Source organism: Elephantulus edwardii, unplaced genomic scaffold, assembly GCF_000299155.1.
Source record: "Elephantulus edwardii isolate Elephantulus edwardi_28Jun2011 unplaced genomic scaffold, EleEdw1.0 scaffold00074, whole genome shotgun sequence".
Classification (NCBI taxonomy): Eukaryota; Metazoa; Chordata; class Mammalia; order Macroscelidea; family Macroscelididae; genus Elephantulus; species Elephantulus edwardii.
The window spans coordinates 6,614,838-6,636,830 of record NW_006399824.1 but is presented as its reverse complement, the minus strand read 5'-3'; the positions used below and the strand labels follow the sequence as shown (position 1 = coordinate 6,636,830).

Here is a 21,993-nt window from a genome sequence, read left to right as displayed (position 1 = left end):
TCTTTACAGAGATGATTTCTAAATCTTTCTCTCACAGAGCCACTGAGTAGGTTCAAATCATCAACATTTTGGCTGTTTTTTGTTGTTGTTATTATTGTTGTCGTGTTCCATTGAGTTGTAACCAGCTCATAGTCAGGTTTTCAGAAACAGTGAATTACATAGGAGGAAATGGCCCATTTTTTTCTCCGTGGAGCAACTACTGGACTCAAACCTGTACCTTTGAGTTGGCAGTGCAAGTCCTTATCCACTAGGCCAGAAGAGCTCCCTAAACAGACATTGAGCTTTTGGAATCACTAGAATGTTTTATACTCTTGTTGTTTCTGTTGTTAGGTGTCATCAAGTTGATTACAACTCACAGCAACACTATGACCAACAGATCTGATCTTTGCTGTGTCCTAGGCCATCCTCACCATCTCTGATATGTTCCAGCCCATTGTTACAGTTACTGTAACTCTTATTGTTACTCTTCCTCTCCTCCTATGACCTTCCACCTTTCCCAGTATGATGTGTTCCTCCAGGAGGAATCATTTTCCAAGATGCATTTGGCCCTTCCTAATACCACGCCCTAAAGATGTGAGACGCATTTTGACCGTCCTTGCCTCTAAGGAGCATCCTGTTAGCACTTCCTCCAAAACAGGATTGTTAGTCCTTTTGGCAGTCTGGAATATTTGGTACTCTCTCTAACACCACAATCCAAAAACATCAATTCTTCTTTTCTTGTCCTTATTTACTTTCCACTTTCAGATGCATAGGAAGCAGTTGAAAATAACGAGGTGTGGGTCAATTGTACCTTAGTCTTTAAACTCTGCTTGATAGCAGTTTTTCCCAGTGTAAAGTGTCCTTTGATTTCTTGACTACTGTTACCATGGGCATTGTTTGTAGATTTGAGTAAAATAAAATTGTCAACAGCTTCAATCTCTTCTCCATCTGTCCTGATGCTGAGATGTACCCAATAATGAAGGCTGTAGCCTTTTATCGTCTTCAGTAAGTGCTTTAAATCTTCTTAACTTTCTACATAACACAGCTATTGATGAATCTTCCTGCAATCTTGATGCCACATTCTTCATATAGTCTAGCTTCTTGAAACATTTTCTCAGCACAGATTAAGTACACTTCCCTGATTTTAAACCGTGCAATATACCCTTGTCCTGTTTAAACAAGTTTCACATGAGTACAATTAAATATTCCAAGATTCCCATTGTTGTTGTTGTTGCTGATGATTACCATCGAGTTGAGCACAACTCACAGTGACCCCATGAACAAAAGGTCTGAAGCACTCCCACAACCATCGTCATTTATCAAAGTTCACATAGTTTCCAGAAGCATGCTGTTTAGGAAGTGGATGCCATTCCTGCTCCCAAACCTATCTGGGAGCTCCACCAGACACTGTCTACCTTGGGTAACATGTTGTTATGTTATGTTGTTATGTTATGATGTTGTTTTGTTATGTTATGTTATGTTATGTTATGTTATGTTATGTTATGTTATGTTATGTTATGTTATGGCATTTGACATCCCAGTGGCATAAGTTCAGCATCACAGCAACCCCAGGTTACCTCAGTACAGCATATTGACAGAAGAGTGCTGTACCACTTAGAAGAATGTTCCTCCAAAATATAATAACAACCAACTTTTAAATACTAAGGCCCTCCCCAAGGTCTTGTTGACTCTAAACATGAGCCTTAAGTAAAAAACAACCAATACAGTATATTTTTGTTATTATATGCCATTGAGTTGCTTGCGACACATAGTGACCCTATGTACAGCAGCTATGAACTCTTCCCTGTCTTGAGCCAGTCTCACTAATTTTGACACATCAATCCCTATTGCCTCAGATACCATATCCATCCACCTCATCCAGGTTCTTCCTCTCCTGCACTGTCCCTCTATGCCTCCAAGCATGGTGTCCTTCTCCAAGGACCAGTCTCTTCTGGCCATGTGTCAAAAGATGTGAGACTAAGCTGTAAAATCCTAGCCTCCAAGATTCCCATTATTCTCTATATTATCTATAATTTATTAGGATCTGAAAAATCAATAAGATTAAATAAACTTCTTTCTGCTATCCCTTGATTTAGGATTGCTGTCCCTCATACCATGCCCTCTTCTGAATCCAGCATGAATTTCTGAAAGTTCCCTGTTGGTGCACTGTTCCAGTCTTTTAAAATAATCTTCAGCAAGATTTTACATGCATATGACATTGCATGATAATTTCCGCTATCTATTGGATCACCTTTGTTCCAGAATGGGAACAAGTGGGAAGCTCTTCCAGACAGTTTGCCAGGTTGCTGTCTTACATATTTCTTGCCATAGACTGATAAACACCTTCAGGGCTGCATGCTTCTGGAAGCACCTCAATGGGATTCCATCACTTCCTAGAGTCTTATGCTTTGTCAATGCCTTCAGTTCAGCTTCACCTTCTCCCTTCAATACCCTTGATTCTTGATGATATGTAACTCACTGAAATGGTTAAGCAGCTGTTAATTCTTCCCGTTTTGTTTTGATACTTCATCATTCAACATTTTGCCCACAGAAAACTTCAGTATTCCAAGTCGAGGCTTGTCTGTGTTTCTCTGTTCTTTCAGCTTCAGAAATGTTGAATGAATTCTTCCTTTTATCTTTTTCTAATTCCAATTCTTTGGACATTTTTTTATTTTTTTTTTTTACATTTTTTTAATAATACTCTGTTTCGTCTTCTCAAACTGTTGTTTAAAATCTTTCACTCAGCTCTCTTACGTCAGCAAAAGGAAGACCTTTTTTTTTTTTTTGGCTGCTCAATTCTCTACTGCCAAGGTCTTTTCAATTGCTTCCTAGAGATTCCTCTGCGTTGTGATGTTGGTGAAGAGTTTTTAATATACCGTGGACTGGCAAAAGAACATGCAAATGCGCCTTGAAGCAATTGCAACCAGAGTGCTCCTTAAAGGCAAGGATGATGAAACTTAGTCTCACTCACTTTGGGCACTTTCTCAAGAAGGATCAATCCTTGGAAGGTAAAGAGCAAAAGAGAGGAAGACTCTCAACAAGATTGACTGACATAGTGACTACTCACAATTGGCCTGAGCACAGCAAAAATCATGTGGCTGATGTAGAATAGGGCAACGTTTAGATCTGTTGTTCACAGGGTCACTATGAGTTGGAGTCAACTTAACGAAACCTTAATGTTAATTTTTAAAGTGCAAATTTCAGAGTCTACTCAGAGACATCCATTTTTTATCTTTTCTTCATTTCCCATCTTTAGAATGATCTTTTGCTTTTCATGCATGATATCCTTGGTGGCATTCCACAGCTCACCTCATCCTCAGGTGTTTGCATTCAATGATAAAATCTATCCTCAAAACTATTTTTAAATTCTACTAGGATAGACCCCAGTTCAGATTTTGGCTCTTGCAGACTTGTTTTCCTTTTCTTTAGCTTCAATTTGAACTTGCACATGATAAACTGATGGTTGTTCCACAGTTATCCCTACATACCAAGATATTTTGTATCTGGATATGTTTGGAGGACATTTAAATAATACATAGAGGAAGAGGCACTATGTCAACATTTGGCATTTAGCAAACAAAGGGTAACTGATAATCTGAACTTTAAAAATATAGTCAACATCTTTAGGCTGGAGTGCCTGTCTGAACATTTTTGGAGCTGCCTTGAGTGTATTCTGTTATTAATTTGAATTATAACCTTTTTACTCCTCCCCCCCCCAAAAAAAAGTATAATCAACCTTTATTTTAATTGCCTGCCATTTGTTCCCATTCCAAAGAAAGGTGACCCAACAGAGTGTGGAAATTATGGAACAATATCATTGATATCACATGCAAGCAAGATTCTGCTGAAAATTATCCAAAGACGTTCGGTACAATATGTCAATAGAGAACTGCCAGATGTGCAGGCTGGATTTAGAAGAGGTCACGGTACTAGGGATATTATAGCTAATGTAAGATGGATCTTGGCAGAAAGCAAAGAATACCAGAAGAATGTCTATCTGTGCTTCATTGACTATGCTAAGGTTTTTGACTGTGTGGATCGCAACAAGCTGTGGCTGACTCTGAGAAGAATGGGAATCCCAGAACACTTGATGGTGTTAATGCGAAACCTATACTTGGACCAAGAGGCAGTCGTCAGAAAAGAGCAGGGAGACACTGGATGGTTCAAAATCAAGAGAGCGGTCTGTTGGGGATGTATTTTGTCTCCATACCTTTTCAATCTGTATGCAGAACAGATCATCTGAGATGTTGGGCTGTACAGAAGAGGAATATGGCATCAGGATTGGTGGAAGATCGTCAACAACCTGCGTTATGCAGATGACACAACCCTGCTGGCTGAAACTGAGGAGGACCTGAAGCGCTTGCTGCAGAAGGTCAAGGATTGCAGTCTTCAATATGGATTGAAGCTCAACATCAAGAAAACAAAGATTCTCACCACTGGGCATATTGGCAGCATCAGTATGGATGGTGAAGAGATTGAGATAGTTAACAGTTTTAGTTTGCTTGGCTCCACAGTCAACACTCTCAATAACAGCAGCCAGGAAATAAAGAGATGAATTGCATTGGGAAAGTCAGCTGTGAGGGACCTCTCAAGAGTACTGAAGTGCAATGATGTCAGGCTGGAGACTAAGGTGCCCTTGATCCAGGCTATAGTCTTTGCAATTACATGCTATGCAACAGAGAGCTGGACAGTGAATAGGGATGATAGAAAGATAATTGATGCCTTTGAGTTGTGGTGCTGGAGAAGAATGTTGAATATACCATGTACTGCTAGGAGAACAAACAGAGGGTGAAGCCAGAATGTTCCCTGGAGTCACGGATTCTGAAGCTTCATCTGACATACATTGGGCATGTTGCAAGGAGGGACTGGTCCTTGGAGAGTGTTATCATGTTTGGGAGAGTAGAGGGACGGCGCAGGAGAGGAAGACCTTCAATGAGTTGAATCGATTCTGTGAGTAGAGTGGTGGGAATGAATGTTTTTGAGACAGCGAGGTTGGCACAGGATAGAACTGCATTTAGGGCTGTTGTACATAGGGTCACTATGAGTCGCAAACAACTAGATAGCACATAACAACAACAACAACAACAACTTGATGCTAAAAATTTTGGCATGTTTCTTTGTTCATAACAACACCACTATCACCATTTATTTATTGAGCATTTACCATGTGGCAGATACTGCAGTGAGGAAGGAAGAGGGTTTGGTCTTGAAAGTGATAGATAAGCACTGCTCTTAAGGAGCTTACACCTGTCACAACAAAGAATGATTAATACAGTTGGATCAGTGAATAAACCATGACTAATATTCTAGTACAAAGGATTCTGCCTTATAAGGCAAAACTTTCCTTGCTAAACTAGCAATTTTATTACGTGACCTGAATCTTTCCCATTAGGAGAAACACATTTTTCTGATGTGGGCTTAATAGGTTTTGGAGGGTTTTCAGAAGTGTAAGTGGAAGGCCCTCTATGAGGTGGATTGATTCAGTGACTGGGATAATTGGGATGGGAGTGTCAGAGACAGTGCGATTGGCACAGGACAGAGTGGAGTTTAGGGCTGTTGTACATAGGGTCGCTATGAGTCACAAGTGACTCAACGGCACATAACAACAACAACAAGATGGGAGGTAAAGAGCAAACTGTAACTAGTCAAAGAAGAGCTGATGTCCAGATCCTTTGAACCCTGACCACTCAAACAACATAACACTTTGTCTGTGGCTTTGGGTGAAGTACTTGGTTGGTATTAAAGATTTATATGGAGCTCTGCTGACAATGAAAGCAAAATGGTAAAATAAAGTTTATCTTTGCTATTCTCTACCAACTCCTCCTTTGACTCTGCTTTCTTGCATTCTCTTTCCTTATTTTGAGATTCTTTTTAAAAAATTTCTATTTATTATAATTTTTATATTATACTAGGTATAATTTCATTTTTCAATATATCCAAATAGTTTAACACTAAAAGTTCCCTTCCATCTATTCCCATCCTTTAGTCCCAACTTTCTTACCACTCTATCATTATTCTCACCGCTTCTTCTCATTCTTCTTCTATCCACTCTGGATAAAAAGAATGACTGACACTAGCTTAGAATGACATGAGTAAGAAATCAAAGAAGCTGACAGTATGCCATATGGAGTTAAATCCCTACCATTGAGGATACATCTCTTTGAGTTTAATACATAGTCTGATTGCCTTCTGTGTATAACTTTCTCCTGAATTAAAGCTACTAGACTTAATATTCACCAGTCCTGCAGGAGAAATATGGCCAATCTTCTCCCCCTATATTTACAGCCTTGAAACCCTATTTGAGGGTCAGCTGTGACTCCACAGCAATAGTGAGAGCAAGGGAGTGAGACTTAACTTGCTATCAGGAAGGACGAGGCCCTAGGGAGAAACACCATAGACATCATGCTTTCTACAGGAGACAGCAAAAGAGAGAAGACTTTCGAGGACATAGATTGACAAAGTGGCTGCCGTATTGTGAGGACAGCATAGGGTAGGACATGGTTCACATCTGTTGTTCACAGAGTCATTAGAAGTTGTAGTCCATTGAACAGCACATGGCACGTAGCATAACCTCCCCTTGATGAGAACTGATGAAATATAATCATTTCCTTTTTGAAACCTCCCCTCCATAATGAGCTCTGCTTAGTCAGTTGAAGGAGGTTTCGTTGCGGATGTAACCTCCATTGAACATATATAGATGGCTAGTGAAGCTCTCCTGCATTTGTTTGATATGGGTTTTGCATCTGGCTTGTCATCTCCAGTTCTTTGAGTTTAAAAAAACTACCTGCTTTATCTGCCAACCTTGGATTGATCAGTGTCCAAAGTCAGCAGTTTGCTACCTTACCTGCTTGGAATTGTCAGTCTCTGCTGCAGTTATATGAGTCAAGAAAAGCCTCCCTCCCTCCCTTCTGAAGTCTGGCCCACAAGCATCCACAAACCTAGGGCTTGCCAGCTTTTCTACACATTCATGAATTGTTTTCTCAGAATAAATCTGTCTCAAACTCTCTCTAGATAAATAGGTAGGTCAGGAGGGGTAGAGAGAGGGGGGGGGAGAGGGAGAGGGAGAGAGAAAGAAGAAGGAGGAGGAGGAGGAGAGGGAGGGAGAGCGCGCGCACGAGTGAGCGAGCGAGTGTGCGTGAGATCTAGAGAGAGAAATGTTATGTACCATGGAGTTGGAACCAAGTCATAGCTGACCCTCCTGCAGGTTTTCAGAGGCTGTAAATTACATGGGAGGAGATTGCCCACCTTTCTCTCCCATATACTTTTTGGTGGGCACCATGATTCCTTAACACTGAGCCACCAGAGCTCCCTACATATCTGTCAATATCTGCATCTGTAGATGTCTATATAAATCTATAGGTATTTATACCTATAGATATCTATATCTACACTCAGGGAGATCTGGCAGCTTACTGGTAAGGAGTTGTGCTGCCAACCTGAAAGCATGCAGTTCAAATTCACCAGCTACTCTGTGGGAGAATGATGGGCACTATTCTCTCATGTGATTTACAGACTCTGAAAACCCACTGGAGGGTTGAGTTGACCACGAGCATTATAGATATAGATAAACAGATATTTTAATGTCACAACAGTAGTATTATATAGTATATTATACTAGTATATTATGTTATAAATAAATATAGATCATATATATGTATTTGTGGAGTCTGCTCCAGGTGGTAGCTTAAAATCCTTCATGAGGCTTGGGCACTGGAGTCTCCCTCCACTCTGGAAGTCGGCTGGCTAACTGGCAGGATGGCTGGCATCTCAATGGCACTTAACACCACTACCACCAGCACAGAAAGAGGTCAGGTGGCCTAGTGGGCAGAAAGTGATATTACCAAGCTAAAGGTAGGTGACTCTAATCCGCAGCCCTCAGGCCCGTCTAATTGTTTTTGGTGAAACATTCTTCTAGGTCGTATAGCCTTGGTCTGTCCATTTGCTGTACAGAGAGGTAACTTGTGGTTGCTGTGAAGCTGAACACTGTGACACTGATGTGTCAAATGTGAGAATGGTTACTTGTGGTGGACAGTGTTTGGCGGAGCTGCCCAATTAAAACAAGCTTGTAAGCACGAGTGGCATCCACTTCCAAAATAGCTTGCATCTGGAAAACCTCTGAACCTGAGAAAGAACAAAAGTTACACAAGTGACCAGGTCTTTCATTCATAGGGTCACTATGAGTTGTCTGTGAGAGTGTGTGTGTGTGTGTGTGTGTATTTTATTTCATTTCTCATTTATTTCACTTCTTCTAAGTGGTATTGCACTAGTCTGTCCATTTGCTGTACAGAGGTAACTTATAGTTGCTATGATTCTGAATACTTGACACTGATGCATTAAATGCAGTTAATTGTTACCCATGGTGGACACAGTGTTTGGTGGAGCTCCCCAATTAAAACAAGCTTGGAAGCAGGAGTGGCATCCACTTCTGAAAGAACTTGCCTCCAGAAACTCTATGAGCTTGGAGAAACAATGAAAGTTATACAATTGTTCAGGTCTTTTGTTCATAGAGTTGCTATGAGTTGTCTACAACTCAACAAAACTTAACAACAACTATTATACTAATATGCTATGTTATAAATATAGATTATGTATATGTGTGTGTGTATTCATTTCTCATTGATTTCACTTCTCTAGAGACCCTAACTTAAAATAAGTATTAACCATAACTGTGTGGCATAATTAAAGTTACTATTTAAGAAATAATATATATGATTCGTGTAGAGACATACACATTTTGTGCATCCATTTTCTCCTCAGACATCAATGATTTACCTCACTGTCCTCAATCTTCTATTGTTCTGAAATGTTTACATTCTTCCTGATTCACAATTAGGGTATGTGATTCTTATCACTGAAAATGTGCTAATGAGAAAAGGGAAAGACAAAAGACAGCAACTACTGCCTTCCAGCTCAAATGGCCTTGAGTGGTAAAATATGACTCTCTGAAAATTGCACTAAAGATTGCACAGGCCAGAGCAGTGAATCACAGAGTGAATTTTAAGTAGCAACATCTGGGAGCTTACTATGGTAGTTCTCAGCAAATGTGGTCCTCAGTGCTAATATCCACAAATGTTAAAATAAAATACTGTTTAATAGTTTGTCCTTTATTCATTATGAAGTAAAGTATGTGCACAGATATTATTTCATTTGCCTAAGAATATTCCACAAAACAAACGTTAAAAAATTCAAACTTACTGCCTTTGACTCATAGCTGATTCTCCAGCCAGTTTTTGGAGGCTGGAAAGAACACAGGAGGAGAGTGCCTGTCTTTCTCTCACGGAGCTACTAGTGGATTCGAACTGCATAACAGGCATCATCTTTGGGTTAACAGTACAACTGTTTACAGACTAGGCCACCAGACACTATGCCACCAAAACAAACAGAGCTCCTATAAAAAGTACGTCATAAAAGTGTTAAATGACCATCTAGTGTCTGTGATAGAGCAAGATGTAGAACACTCTCTTCTTCGGCCGATGTTTCTAGATCATTCTATGTAAGGAATGTCCTCCACTGAAGCTACCTTATAAAAGACCTCACACTTGGAAATGAGGCCATGGCAAGAAAGTAAAATCCATTGTCACACTGACAGGAAAGCCGCTCTAAGTAATGAACTCGATGCCTGGCCATGCAAGTCAGCCACTTAGTCATTTTTCTAATGCTATTCACCACTGAGCACATTCCCAAATTTCATGCAACCTAATTTAAACGTCTAACTGGCTAGTCTAATCGGAATAAACACGTCATCAAAGCAAAAGTTGGACGAGCCTGACACCTAGTGGTAGAAAAGAGACACTGGAGAAAATTTTACAAGAGAAAGCAAGTATTGCAAACACATAGAATTTAATGATTATGAAATTAGGTTTAGAATGTACTAATTCTAAAAGCAATCTTACAAGAGTCTATTTGGGCTCGAGATTTATTTGGGAGTCTATGTAGGAAGACTAAAAGACTTACATTTGTAAGGTACATTTTCCTTCAACCTTTCCACATTCAGTAAATCTTTTATTGATTTTCAAAGACAGAAAACTAGTGATCAATTTGCATTGTGGCAGCTGATCATGACACTTCTCTTTCATTTTTTATGGTACAGTCAAATCCTCCTCCTGGCTTGAGTGCAGTTTTTCTTCTCAGAAAATTCAGCCAAGCTATCGTCAAGGTTCCTTTTCTGACCTTCCTAGTCAAAAGAGTAGTTGGACCTTCACAAATCAGCAGAAGATTGCTTTGTGAGACATAAGGGCACACATGGATGCCCCTAAAGTACACATCTGAAATCAAGAGCCACAAACACTGCAGGACACTGTATGAACAGAGCAGCACAGCACAGCACAGCTTATTTCTCCTCTACCCAAAGAAGATAAAGCTCTCCAGACCCATCTGAACCTCTGACAGGCAGGCAGCATGAAGCCTAAAATGTTCATCTCCTCCGTCAACGGGAGCCCTGACTCTTACCTGCTGACGTTTGAAGGCTAAATAATCGAGATTTTCCAGTTCCTTCCCAAGCTTTTCATAGGTCTTCTGGAGGTCAGATTTGTCGGAAACATTTTTAAGAGACTCACATGTCCTTTGTAACTGAAATGAAAAATATTAACAGATAATTAGGACAGCAGCATAGATTTCTCAAATCCTCTGCTAGCTACACACAGAAATAATTGATACTGAGCCTCAGTTCCCACCCCCCCCCCCATAATCAAGATAATAAATTCAAGCTTTCAATGGAATAGTTAGGCATGATTATAAAGAGTTAGCAACTGTATCCTAGTACCTAAATGAGAAGATTGGTTAGTCTTCACTCTAACAAAAGAACATACTTCATTTTTTTAAAGAAATACTTTCATGTTTTAGGAAATACTGCTACAGTTAAAGAACAAAATGCAATGGAAGTATCATTTGGAAACCATAATGAAGAATCATTTTAAAAGTTCTCACATTCCAATTATGGAAATAAAAATGTATGGAACTAAAACAGGTTTTGTGCATTGGTTTGCTGTCATGGTATGAGATTGGCTTATTTCTATAGAATACCTCTCTCCTGCTTCCCCTCTACCTCACCCTACTCCCAATTACTCTCTTTTCCTCATTGCCATCAAGTTGGAACTGACTCATAGCTAGCACACCATGGTATTTCCAAGGCTGTAAAAATCACACAGGAGGAGACTGCCCATCTTTCTCCCAAGGAGACACTGGTGGATTCAAACTGCCAAAGCGGTGCAATATTGGGGTTGGTAATGCAAATAAATCCCTGTGGATTACACCACCAAAGATCCCTTCATAGAAATGTTACTGTTTTTATGTGCTGTCTAGTTTACTATGACTCAGCAGGATCCTATGCACACAGATCTGAACATTGCCCTATCCTGTGCCACCCTGAAGCCCATTTTTACACTCACTGTATCACTCCATCTTGTTCTTTTACCACCATTGCCTCTAAGAAGCACCATGGTTGTGCTTCTTACAAGACAGATGTTCTTTTGACAGTCCAAGGTGTATTCAGTTCTCTTTGCCAATATCATGATTCCAAGGTATCATCTCCTCTTCAGTCATCCGTATTCATTGTCCAAGTTTCAGCTGCAGAAGAAGCAACTGAAAATAGCACAGCTTAGATCAAGTTCATCTTAGTCTTTAAACCAGTGTCCATGCTCTTTAACTCATTGAAGAGGATCTTGACCACTGGTTTTCCCAGTGCAAGTTGTCTTCTCATTTCTTGACTGCTGCTGCCATAGGTGTTGACGGTGGATCTAAGGGAAAGTAAATCCTTGGCAACTTCAATATTTGTAGAAAAACATCACTATCTGTAGATATACCCATGCAGAATCAATCACTTTGCAAATTCCAGGAGGAAAATATCATGGATTTTGAATATTGAGAATGGTGCAAAACTAGCATTTTAATGATTAAAGTATAATGTGGCATATTCAGCAAACATTTATCCATTTCTTCTGTATAACACAGATGAGTTATGAAATTGGTTCTGCTGAATCAGAACACTCCTGCTCATTTTCAAGTCAGATACTAGATAAATACAAAGAAGACAAATTGCAGGCTATTGTTCTGCTGCTAATAATTAACCAAGGCAGCATACAAGAAATTTAATTCTTGGATAACTTTAGTGAATTAGAACATATTTTGCAGGGTTAAGTGATTGAAAATGTCAAGTAATGTCATTTGCTAGACATTTGCATTAGCACTCTCTTTATGTGGCTTATTGCCCATATTCTCAGTGTAATAGATAGATTTGTACGGATGGAGACTTCACTTAAACACACCAGCACTCTACTGTGACCATGATGTTATGAGACAGGCTAATAAGATTTTATAAAAGATAATTAAGTTTCCAGGGAAATGATTTGACCCTTACTATATCAAACTCTATCTACTAAGTCTTAGTATAATGGCATTCTACTGAATTAAGGCCTCAATTTCACCCAAGAAATATGTTTACCTCAACCCAAGGTTACAGAAGAAAATATAGGGAGCGATAATACTAGCTCTCCACAGAAGAACAATAAATTACTTACATTTGATAACTAATTAGTTAGTACCTATGATGCACAAGGCAAGGAGTTTCCAGGTGGCACAGTAAAGCAGTTGACTAACATCAAAGACTGGTGGTCTAAAACTTACCATGAAGTACCTCAGAAGAAAGGCCTGGAGATCCATTTCTGAAAAATCACAGCTACAAGAACCCTATAGAATATATTTCTACTCTGCAAAACGAGGAGTCACTTTAGGTTGAAATGAACCAGGCAGCAAATGGTATTTGTGTTGAGTGAAGCATCTTCCCTGTTTTAAAGGGGCTCACAGACTACTGGAGAAATTAGGCATGGAACTCAGGAATGGGAAGGATATTAACATTTGTTGAGTGGCTCAGTGCTAGGTAATTTCTGTTTTCTAATTTAATCATGTTGTTGTGGTTTTCTGGGGTTTTTTAATAAATTTTTTTATTATTAATTTCAATGAAAATTTGTAGAGACTTTGGATTTCCATTCATTCATTGTTCCACTTTTCTCCCCTCCCAACCGTTCCACCCAGTAAACTCCCCTCTTGAAAAAGTAAAAGAAAAATTCTTTCATTGTTTTACAAACCCTCCTTCAGGTCCATTCCACCATACAGCCTTCACTCTGAACTCCCGTCATGACAAAAATACCCAATCACATAACCCTTCCAAATAGTTCTCTCCCTCATCTCTTCCAATGCCTTGGAGTCAAGTATGACTCATAATGACTCTATGAACAAAAGACCTAATGCCTTTCTATAATTGTCATTATTTCTCCAAGTTCATAGAGTTTCCAGAGGCATGTGGTTTAGGAAGTGAATGCTACTCCTGCTTCCAAACCTGTTTTACATCTGAGAGCTCCCCCAAGCGCTGGCCACGTTGGGAAGCCATTCTGGTATTTGATACCCCAGTGGCACAAGGTTCAGCATCACTTTAACAAAAAGTGATGTACAAAGCAGAAGAATGTTCCTCTAAGTACAACAACACTAGTTTCACTTAACAATGGTTAAGTGTCATCAAGCTGAATACGACTCATAGTGATCCTATGAACAAAAGACCTGAACTCTGTTCTGTAATTAATATCACTTCTATATGATCATAGAGTTTATAGTTTCCAGAAGCATCTCTTTAAGGAAATGGATGCCATTCCTGCTTCCAAACCTTAATCAATCTGGAAGCTCCTCCAAACACTGTCCATGAGGAGTAACCATTATGGTATTTGACATGACCATGGCAATGTTGAACAACACAGAAACTCCAAGTTATTCACTACTGCAAATAGACAAACAACTTCTGTACCACTTAAAGATCGTTCTTTCTAAAATCTCAGGCCCTACAGAGTTTTAAAGACACACGCTTGAGTAGGCCTCCGACCTTGGATGCTTGTCAGCTGAAAGGGGCCAAAGACCCGTTGACACCTGCTTGTGGGAGGGAGGGAATATCACTAATTTAATCATAGTGCTCTCTTTATTCTACAATAAGAAACTAGGACTCAAAAACCTTGATTGGATAGGAATTTCTACCCAGGTCTACCTGCCTATAATATTCATGCTTCTCCTGCTCTATCTTTAACTTTAGCAATGGATTTTCTTTTTCTTTTTATGTTTTCCTTCTTTTTTATTCAGGAGATTTTTAAAAATTTGAAGAAGGAAAAAAATTAAGAAAGATGAAAATGCCAAAACAGCCTTGAACAATGAGAAGCTCATGGCACAAAGAAACATAAAGGAATTTGAGTTGTGTCTTGGAGATTAGAAATAATTTTAAGGACCTTAAAAGGAAACCAATTCTACTTCTCAGTAATGTTGATGTTGTTGTTGTTAGATGCTGTGAAGTCAGCTCTGACTCATAACAGCCTTACACACAGCAGCTTAAACATAGCCAAGGCCTGTTCATTTCTCTCCTCTTGTCACCAAGGAACAAATTTCTTGCAACATCATTTTAATAACCTCTATATCATTTCTCAAGTTGTATTGTTCATTCCTGTTCTATGGCAACATTTGTTCAAAACTAAAGAGTAATAGAAAACAAAATTCAAATACACATGCAAACAGAGAGAGTGTGTGTTACTGATCTGAACAAGGAACTCCAGAGGTGAAGACCTTAAAATAAGACCTAGCTGAAAACAACCTGAAACCGCCCTTCAGTCAATTAATAGACAGGCCTATAAAATGAATATAGCGCCTGAGACGAATGTTCTTTGAATAATCAATGGGAGGAAACCAAAAGTCATTATTTGCCCCCAAACCAAGAGACATCACCAAAGCACAGAGAAAGCAGTCAAATGGAAATAGGAACCCAAGGAAGAAAGGGGGAGAGTGCTGACACATTGTGGGGATCACAGACAACAAACAATTTATGTTTGAATTATTGATTGGAAATTTAATTTTTCATGCAAACTTTCACCTGAAGCAAAATGAAATATTACAGAAAATGGCAAGTACATAATAAATATTTTGAGATTTGTAAATAATCTTCCACTCTTTTGCTAATTCTTTTCATCACTCTACTGCCAAGTTTCCTGATCTTTTCTGGCTCTTCAAATAATTGTACAAGCAAGCACAAAATGGCTTTTGAAAGCCCAGATACACATGAAAAATAGTTCATGCTATGTAAATGTATAATGAGGGAAATCCACACAGGAAGGAAAAAAAAATCTAACTTTAAAGTATAAGTCAGTCCTGTTATTTTTCTGACTAAAACCAGAGCTTTGAAGCCATTTGGCCAGTTCAGTCATAGCAGATGAGGCAACAGCAGATTTGACTCACATTGTTGAGATGTGAGTGTGCTGACCAGAGGAGGAGAAATGGTGTATTGAAGCTCCGCTATAAACTTAATCTCTCTCTTACAAAACAAGGGCAGCATACAAGTTGCACAGCAGCCAAACTTCTTTTTTTTTAATTGAGATTTTATTGTAAGTTTATAAAGAACTTGATTTCCATTCATTCATTGTTGCACATTTTCCTCCCTGCCTCCTCACCCCCCCTAGTTCACTTTTTTCTCTGGAAAAAAAGTTCATTCATTGCCATATAGTCTCCCCCCCTCCTCCCTCCCAAGACTACTTAATTATGAAGCTCTTATTCTGTCATGCCAATAATACATAATCATATGTTCCTTCAACCAAGCTTCTTGAACAATTGAGTCATAAACTAAAGTACTCAGCTCAGTGATGGTGGCCCACGGCACAGCTTTTGATGTGTGTCATGTTCCAAAAACCTGGCAATAATCTAATGTCATGCACAAGACACCTGAAAGGACTCACCACTACACCTCTTCTAAATTTCCCATTTTAGGGCTTTAGCCTGTAATTTTTCTCATCCTGGTGAACATTCCAAATCATGCAAATTTTGAAAGTTAAGATCTCTTTCTTTTCTTATTTAGTCAGCCTTGTTTGGAGCCCGTTCAAAACCCTGCTTAAAATCTAGTGATAGCTTTCCATCTTTTCAGAACAAAAATTAAAGTACCAATAATGGCCCAAAGGACTCCAAGATGTGGCCTCTCTCACTTGTCTTCCTCTGGCTCGCTGTACCCTTCACACAATGATCTCTCTGCTTCCCTTCACATAAGCCAGGCTGGCAGTAAGCACATTGGCATCTAATACTATTCCTGCTGCCAGGAGCAATCTTCCTGTTATCTCCCTGGCTCACTCTCTTTCACTCTGCTGAAATACTATCTCCTTAGAGAAGCCCTTTTTGGTCCTTCTTAAGCCTTTCTGCCTAAAATAGCACCCTTGCAAATGCTCATCCTTCTGTTGACATTATTTTTCTTCTTAGAACTTATCATTAGCAATTAGATGATATATTTATTTATTTACTGTCTAACTTTTGGCTTCTATTTTCCCCATGAGAATGTAAACCTATATCACCAAGAATTTTATATTGTTTACTGTTGGTTCCTAAGCATCTGGAATAGAACTTGACCCTTGTTCACCATTGAACAAATATTTGCAGTTTAATAATAATAATAATTACTAGATCAAAAGTTTTTAATAATTTAATTAATTTTCAGAATTAATTAATGCAAGTTATTTTTGGAAAACAATCCCTTTAATTCTATAGTATGCATTATCCAGTGCACTTTTTCTTCACTAAAAAAAAATTAGCTCTTTTCTTTATTGATATTTAATGAAAGTTTATAAAGTACTTGGATTTCCATTCGTTCATTGCTGTACATATTCCTTCCTACCCCCTCCTCCTCAGTCCATTTTTTTCATTAGAAAAAAAATTCTTTCATTGTTATACAGCCCCTCCCCCAGTCCACTTTATTATGAAGCTCTTATTCTGGACTCTTGTCATGCCAATAATAATCATATATTCCTTTTATACAGTTCTCTCCCTCCTCTGTTTCAATGCTGTGTACATATTTATCCCCTCTTTATTTAGTTTTCCCCCAACCCTCATGTCAGTCCTGTTTTATAACAGTGGCATTATGCAGTATTTGTCTTTTGGTGACGAGATATTTCACTCCTCAGAATGTCCTCCATGGTCACCCATTTTGTATAAAATATTTCATGAGTTCTTTGTTTTTCCATGCTGCATAATATTCCATGTGTGAATATACCACAGCTTCTATATCCATTTGTTTGTTGACGGGCACTTTAAAAAGGTGGGGGAAGGACTTTACTACTACGGTAAAGCTATCAGAGTCATATATTTTTACAAGCCACTTTTGAGTTTTTAAGATAGAAAATATTTCAAAAATATTTTTTAAAAGATATAAAATATTTCACTAATAAAAGACCTACAGAACGAAAGTACAGGAAGAACTTTCGAAGTCCAGGGTACTATATGAAATTTCTGTTCTCTTTACATTATTTTCTTTAATTATAGACAAAATATCTTTAATCTTAGGAAAGATCCCACTTAATCATTTGGTAAAGGAGATGAAAGAGGATGTAACTTTTTTATTATCATTTGGATGCCTAGTTTATGTCTATATTCATATCTATATATATATACTTTCTTTGAGCAAGGACCAAATTGAATTTCTCTCAACACTAACATAAAAATTACCTCTAGCATTGGTTATACCTTTTCTATCTCATGAAAGCCAACTTTTCTTTAATTTAGCAAGATGAAAATGTATCTTTATTCCTTATTACAATAAAGTACTTCATTTCTCTGATTCAGAAGGGCTTATGAAGTATATATTAAATAAGAATAACATAGTTCATGAAGATATAATTATATACAGGGATAAAAACCTAAATTCATTATTTTATCATTATTCTTTTCACCAGCATTCATATTCCAAGTGGAATTCATGTCCTCAAATCTTTATAAGGAAAACAGAATAAAATTTTGTTGTTATTTATGTTAAAAGAATGTATTATCTCTGGGTCCTAAATATTTTTATTCACATTTATTTTTGTGAAGCCAACTCCAAATTATGAACTTTAAAGGCAATACATTTGTAAGACTTCTGAATAAGAAATATGTCAAAATGAACTTTGATAACTGTTGATAGTTTTAGAGGGGCGTCATGCCTTTTGTTCATAGGGTTGCTATGAGTCGTGCTTGACTTGAAGGCAATCAACAACAACATGACCAAATATGAAAGAGAAAAAATGCAATAAAGACACATTACCACAATATATTTTAACTAAGGTCAGGTTCTCATGATGTGTCAGTTTTAGCTTGACCTTTCATTATTAGTACTTATAGCCTCCCTTTTCTGACAGGAAAGACACCAAAGTACTCTAAAACAATGATTTTTCCACTCAGGTACCTTTTTTCCCACTCATAACAACAAACAAGTAACACAAAGAGACTAAGAAATATGAAGACATTTTAATCAGGAAAGGTTGTTGGATTTTGTCAAAGATCTTTTCTGCATCCATTGATAGGATCTTGTGGTACTTGTTCTTTGATTTGTTAATGCAATGAATTACACTGATTGTTTTTCTTATGTTGAACCATCCTTGCATACCTGTTATAGATCTCACTTGGTCATGGTGAATTATTATTTTTATGTATTGTTAGATTCTGTTGGCCAGGATTTTATTCAGAATTTTTGCATCGATATTTATGAGAGATATTGGCCTATAGTTCTCTATTTTGGTGGTGTCTACCTGGCTTTGGTATCAAGGATATGTTTGCTTCATAGAATCAGCCTAAGATAATTCCATCTTTTACCTGTTTTCTGTGATGGTTTATGTAGAATTGATAATAGTTCTTCTCTAAACTTTTGATAAAATTCACTTGTTAAACCATCTGGCCAAGGGCTTTTTTTGGCTGGCAGTTGTGTTTTATTACCTTTTAAATTTCTTCTTTTGTAATAGGTCTTGTTCAATTTCAGTTTATATCAGTTTAGGTACAATGAAAGGTACATAGAGGGGTGGACTTAAGGAGGGGGGCTTATTGTATAACAATGAAAGAATTTGTTCTTACTTTTCAAAGAGAAAAGTGAACTGGGGGGAAGGGTGAGCAGGGAGGAAGGTGTGCAACAATGAATTATTGGAAATCCAAAGTCTCTATAAACTTTTATTAAAATTAATAAAAATAAAAAAGAAACATGAAGGCAAGGCTGATCTTATGGCCTAGTGACAAGATGCTGCACTGCAATCCTGAAAGTACAAGGTTTGAATCCACCAGATGCTCTGCTGGAGAAGGAAGGGCAATCACCTCCTATGCCAGTCTGATCCAATTTGATGGTACACAACAAGAAATTGAAGAAAAATGAAAAATAGAAACATGAAGGCCAATGTTAGATTTGTTTTTATTAGTTGTCACTGAGTGTACAAGCTTTCAAAATGGCTGTGCCTGAAATGCATTGGCAAGGAATTAAACCAGATCTCCCTTGAGGAAGATAAAAATTCTATAACTGAACTATTGTGGAACTACCAATGCTACCAGCCTCCCAAACGTGTACACAGTTATGGATATGAAAAAGAAAAGAGGAATTTTACTGGCCTAGTAGAGAAGATAAAAATAAGCCAATGAATGATCCAGAGGTCTAAAATTTACTTAAGAAAATGTGATGTTTTGTTTTTTAATTTATAGTGTAATCTACAGAGAATCATACTGCTAACACAAAGGAGACACCTCTCTGGTAGTGTGAAGACACCGTTAGCTCTATGGGAGGAAATGAGCAATCTCTTCGTATACAATTTATGGCCTCCAAGAATCTGCTGGAGGGCCAGCTCTGAGCCAATTCTGACTCAACAGAAACGAGAACCATCCAGTCAGTCAAAGTTTTTATCATTGACATAGATTTGTTTGTTGCAATTTCTTCTTTTTTTTCCAGACTAAATAAGTTGGAAATAAGTGGGGAAACAACTGAAAGAAAGGATTTTCATATTTTGGGATTTTTAACAGTTTAAGGCTGTGAGATATAATTTTCAACATGAAAAAAATGCCAATATAATTTGATGAACCTTGAGTTGATCCTACATTAATTTTTAAGTTCTTATGGACTGAATCAAACTCTTTAATTCTTCCCATCTACACCCCCCAGAAAAGTTCAATAAATCAATCTCAACCAAAAGTAAACCTAAGCACATTTCAAAACTGTTTGAAACTGAACATTTAAAAAGGCTTCTGAACATTGTCATATGTTGTCCCATTAGACTGTTTTATCGTATATCTTACAGTATTCTGATGGTATGATGGTAAGGAGTTGTGCTGTCAGCTGAAAGAGAGATGGTTCAAATCCACCAGCTGCTGTGTGGGAGAAAGATGAACAATCTACTCCTATGCAATGTACTGTCTTTGAAAACCACGGGAGGGTCAGCTATGAGCTGGTTCCAGCTTGATGGTATAGAATAACAGTATCTTTTAGGATATTGTTGTTATTGCCATTGAGGCACCTGTGACTCATAGCAACCCTATGGACAACAGCTCTGAAGCCTGCCTTGTCCTGAGCCAGGCTTACTGATGCCAACACACGTCTACCCCCGTTGCCCAAGGTTACTGTATCAATCCATCTAATTTAGGGTCTTGTTTTCCTGCTTTATCCCTCCACCCTTGTAAGCATGATTTCATTCTCCAAGAATCAGTGCCTCCTAGCCACACGCCCAAAGTATGTGAGACGGAATTTCAAAATCCCAGGCTCCAAGGGGAAACTTGGTTTCACTATCTCTAACTACCTGGCAGTTCATGGTATGTTCAAGACTCTCCTCCAGCAACACAATGCAAAGGCATCAATTCTTCTGTCATTTTTAGTCATTTCCATGTCTCTGATGTACAGCAAGTAACTGCGAAGAGTATGGTCTGGATTAAGCACACTTTAGTCTCTAAACTGACATCATTGCTTCTCAGTACTCTGGGAGGTTCCTGACAGCAGATTTACCTAGTGTAAATGTCTTTTGATTCCCTGACTCCTGGTGCCAAGAGTGTTGATTGTAGAGCCAAGTAAACTGTAACTGTTAACAATCTCAATCTCGTCTCCATCCATCATGCTGTCAATAGGTCCAGTGATGGGAATCTTTGTCTTCTTGAGATTGAACTTCAATCTATATAGAAGACTATAGTCTTTGATCTTCTGTAACAAGAGCTTCAGGATTTCTTCTGTTTTTGAAAGTAAGGTTGTGTCATCTGCATAATGTATGTTGTTGATGAGTCTTCCTCCAATCCTGGTGTCACATTCCTCCTCATAAAGCCCAGCCTCCCGAATGATCTGTTCTGCATATAAATTGAAATGGTATGGAGACAGGATGCATCCCTGCCTGATACACTCCTTTCCTGATTTTGAACCATGCAGTGTTTCCCTGCTCTGTCTGGGAGACTGTTTCCTGGTCCAAGTATAGGTTTCCCATAAGCACAATCAAGTGTTCTGGGATTCACACTCTCTTTAAGGTAACCATAATTTGTTGTAATCTGCAAAGAAATGAAATACAGATAGATATCCCTCTGGTACTCCTTGCTTTCTGACAAGATACATCTGGCATTAACGATAATGATCTAGTTCCACAACCTCTTCTAAATCCAGCTTGTATTTCTGGTCATTGTCTGTCAATGTACTGTTCCAGTCATTTTTGGATAACCTTCAGCAGGATTTTGCTAGCATGTGATATTAGTGATATTATTCAATAATTTTCACACTCTATCAGGTCACCTTTTTTTTTGAAATGGGATAAATATCGATCTCTTCCTGTCAGTTGGCCAGCTAGTTGTCCTCCAGACTTCTTGGCACAACCTTGTGAGCATGTCCAGTACAATATCTGTTTGTTGAAATATGTCAATTGATATTCCATCAATTCCTGGGGCTTTTTAAATTTTTTTGCCAAGTCCTTCAGAACAGACTGAACTTACTCCTTCATCACCATTGTCTCTTGATCATATGTTGTTTATTGAAATTCTTTTGTGTCAGCCAATTCTTTTTGCTACAGTGACTCTGTACATTCTTTCTATCTTCTTTTAATATTTCCTGAATCATTCAATATTCTTCCCATAGCATCCTTAGGGATTGAATTCGAGGCTTGAATTTGTTCTTTGGTTCGTTCAGCTAAGAAATGCCAAGCAAGTATGGTCCTTTTGATTTTCTGACTCCAGTTATTTATTTGCACATTTCATTATAATACTTTG

General features: G+C 38.2%; 1 protein-coding gene across 1 annotated transcript in view; it reads right to left on the bottom strand.

The window, feature by feature from the left end:
* Window positions 1–21,993, bottom strand: part of CTNNA3 (catenin (cadherin-associated protein), alpha 3) — a 2,453,748-nt gene that overhangs the window by 2,220,981 nt on the left and 210,774 nt on the right. Inside the window, exon 5 of the mRNA XM_006889022.1 lies at window positions 10,429–10,548. Within this exon, the coding sequence (XP_006889084.1) occupies window positions 10,429–10,548 (120 nt within the window). The remainder of the gene's footprint in view (window positions 1–10,428; window positions 10,549–21,993) is intronic.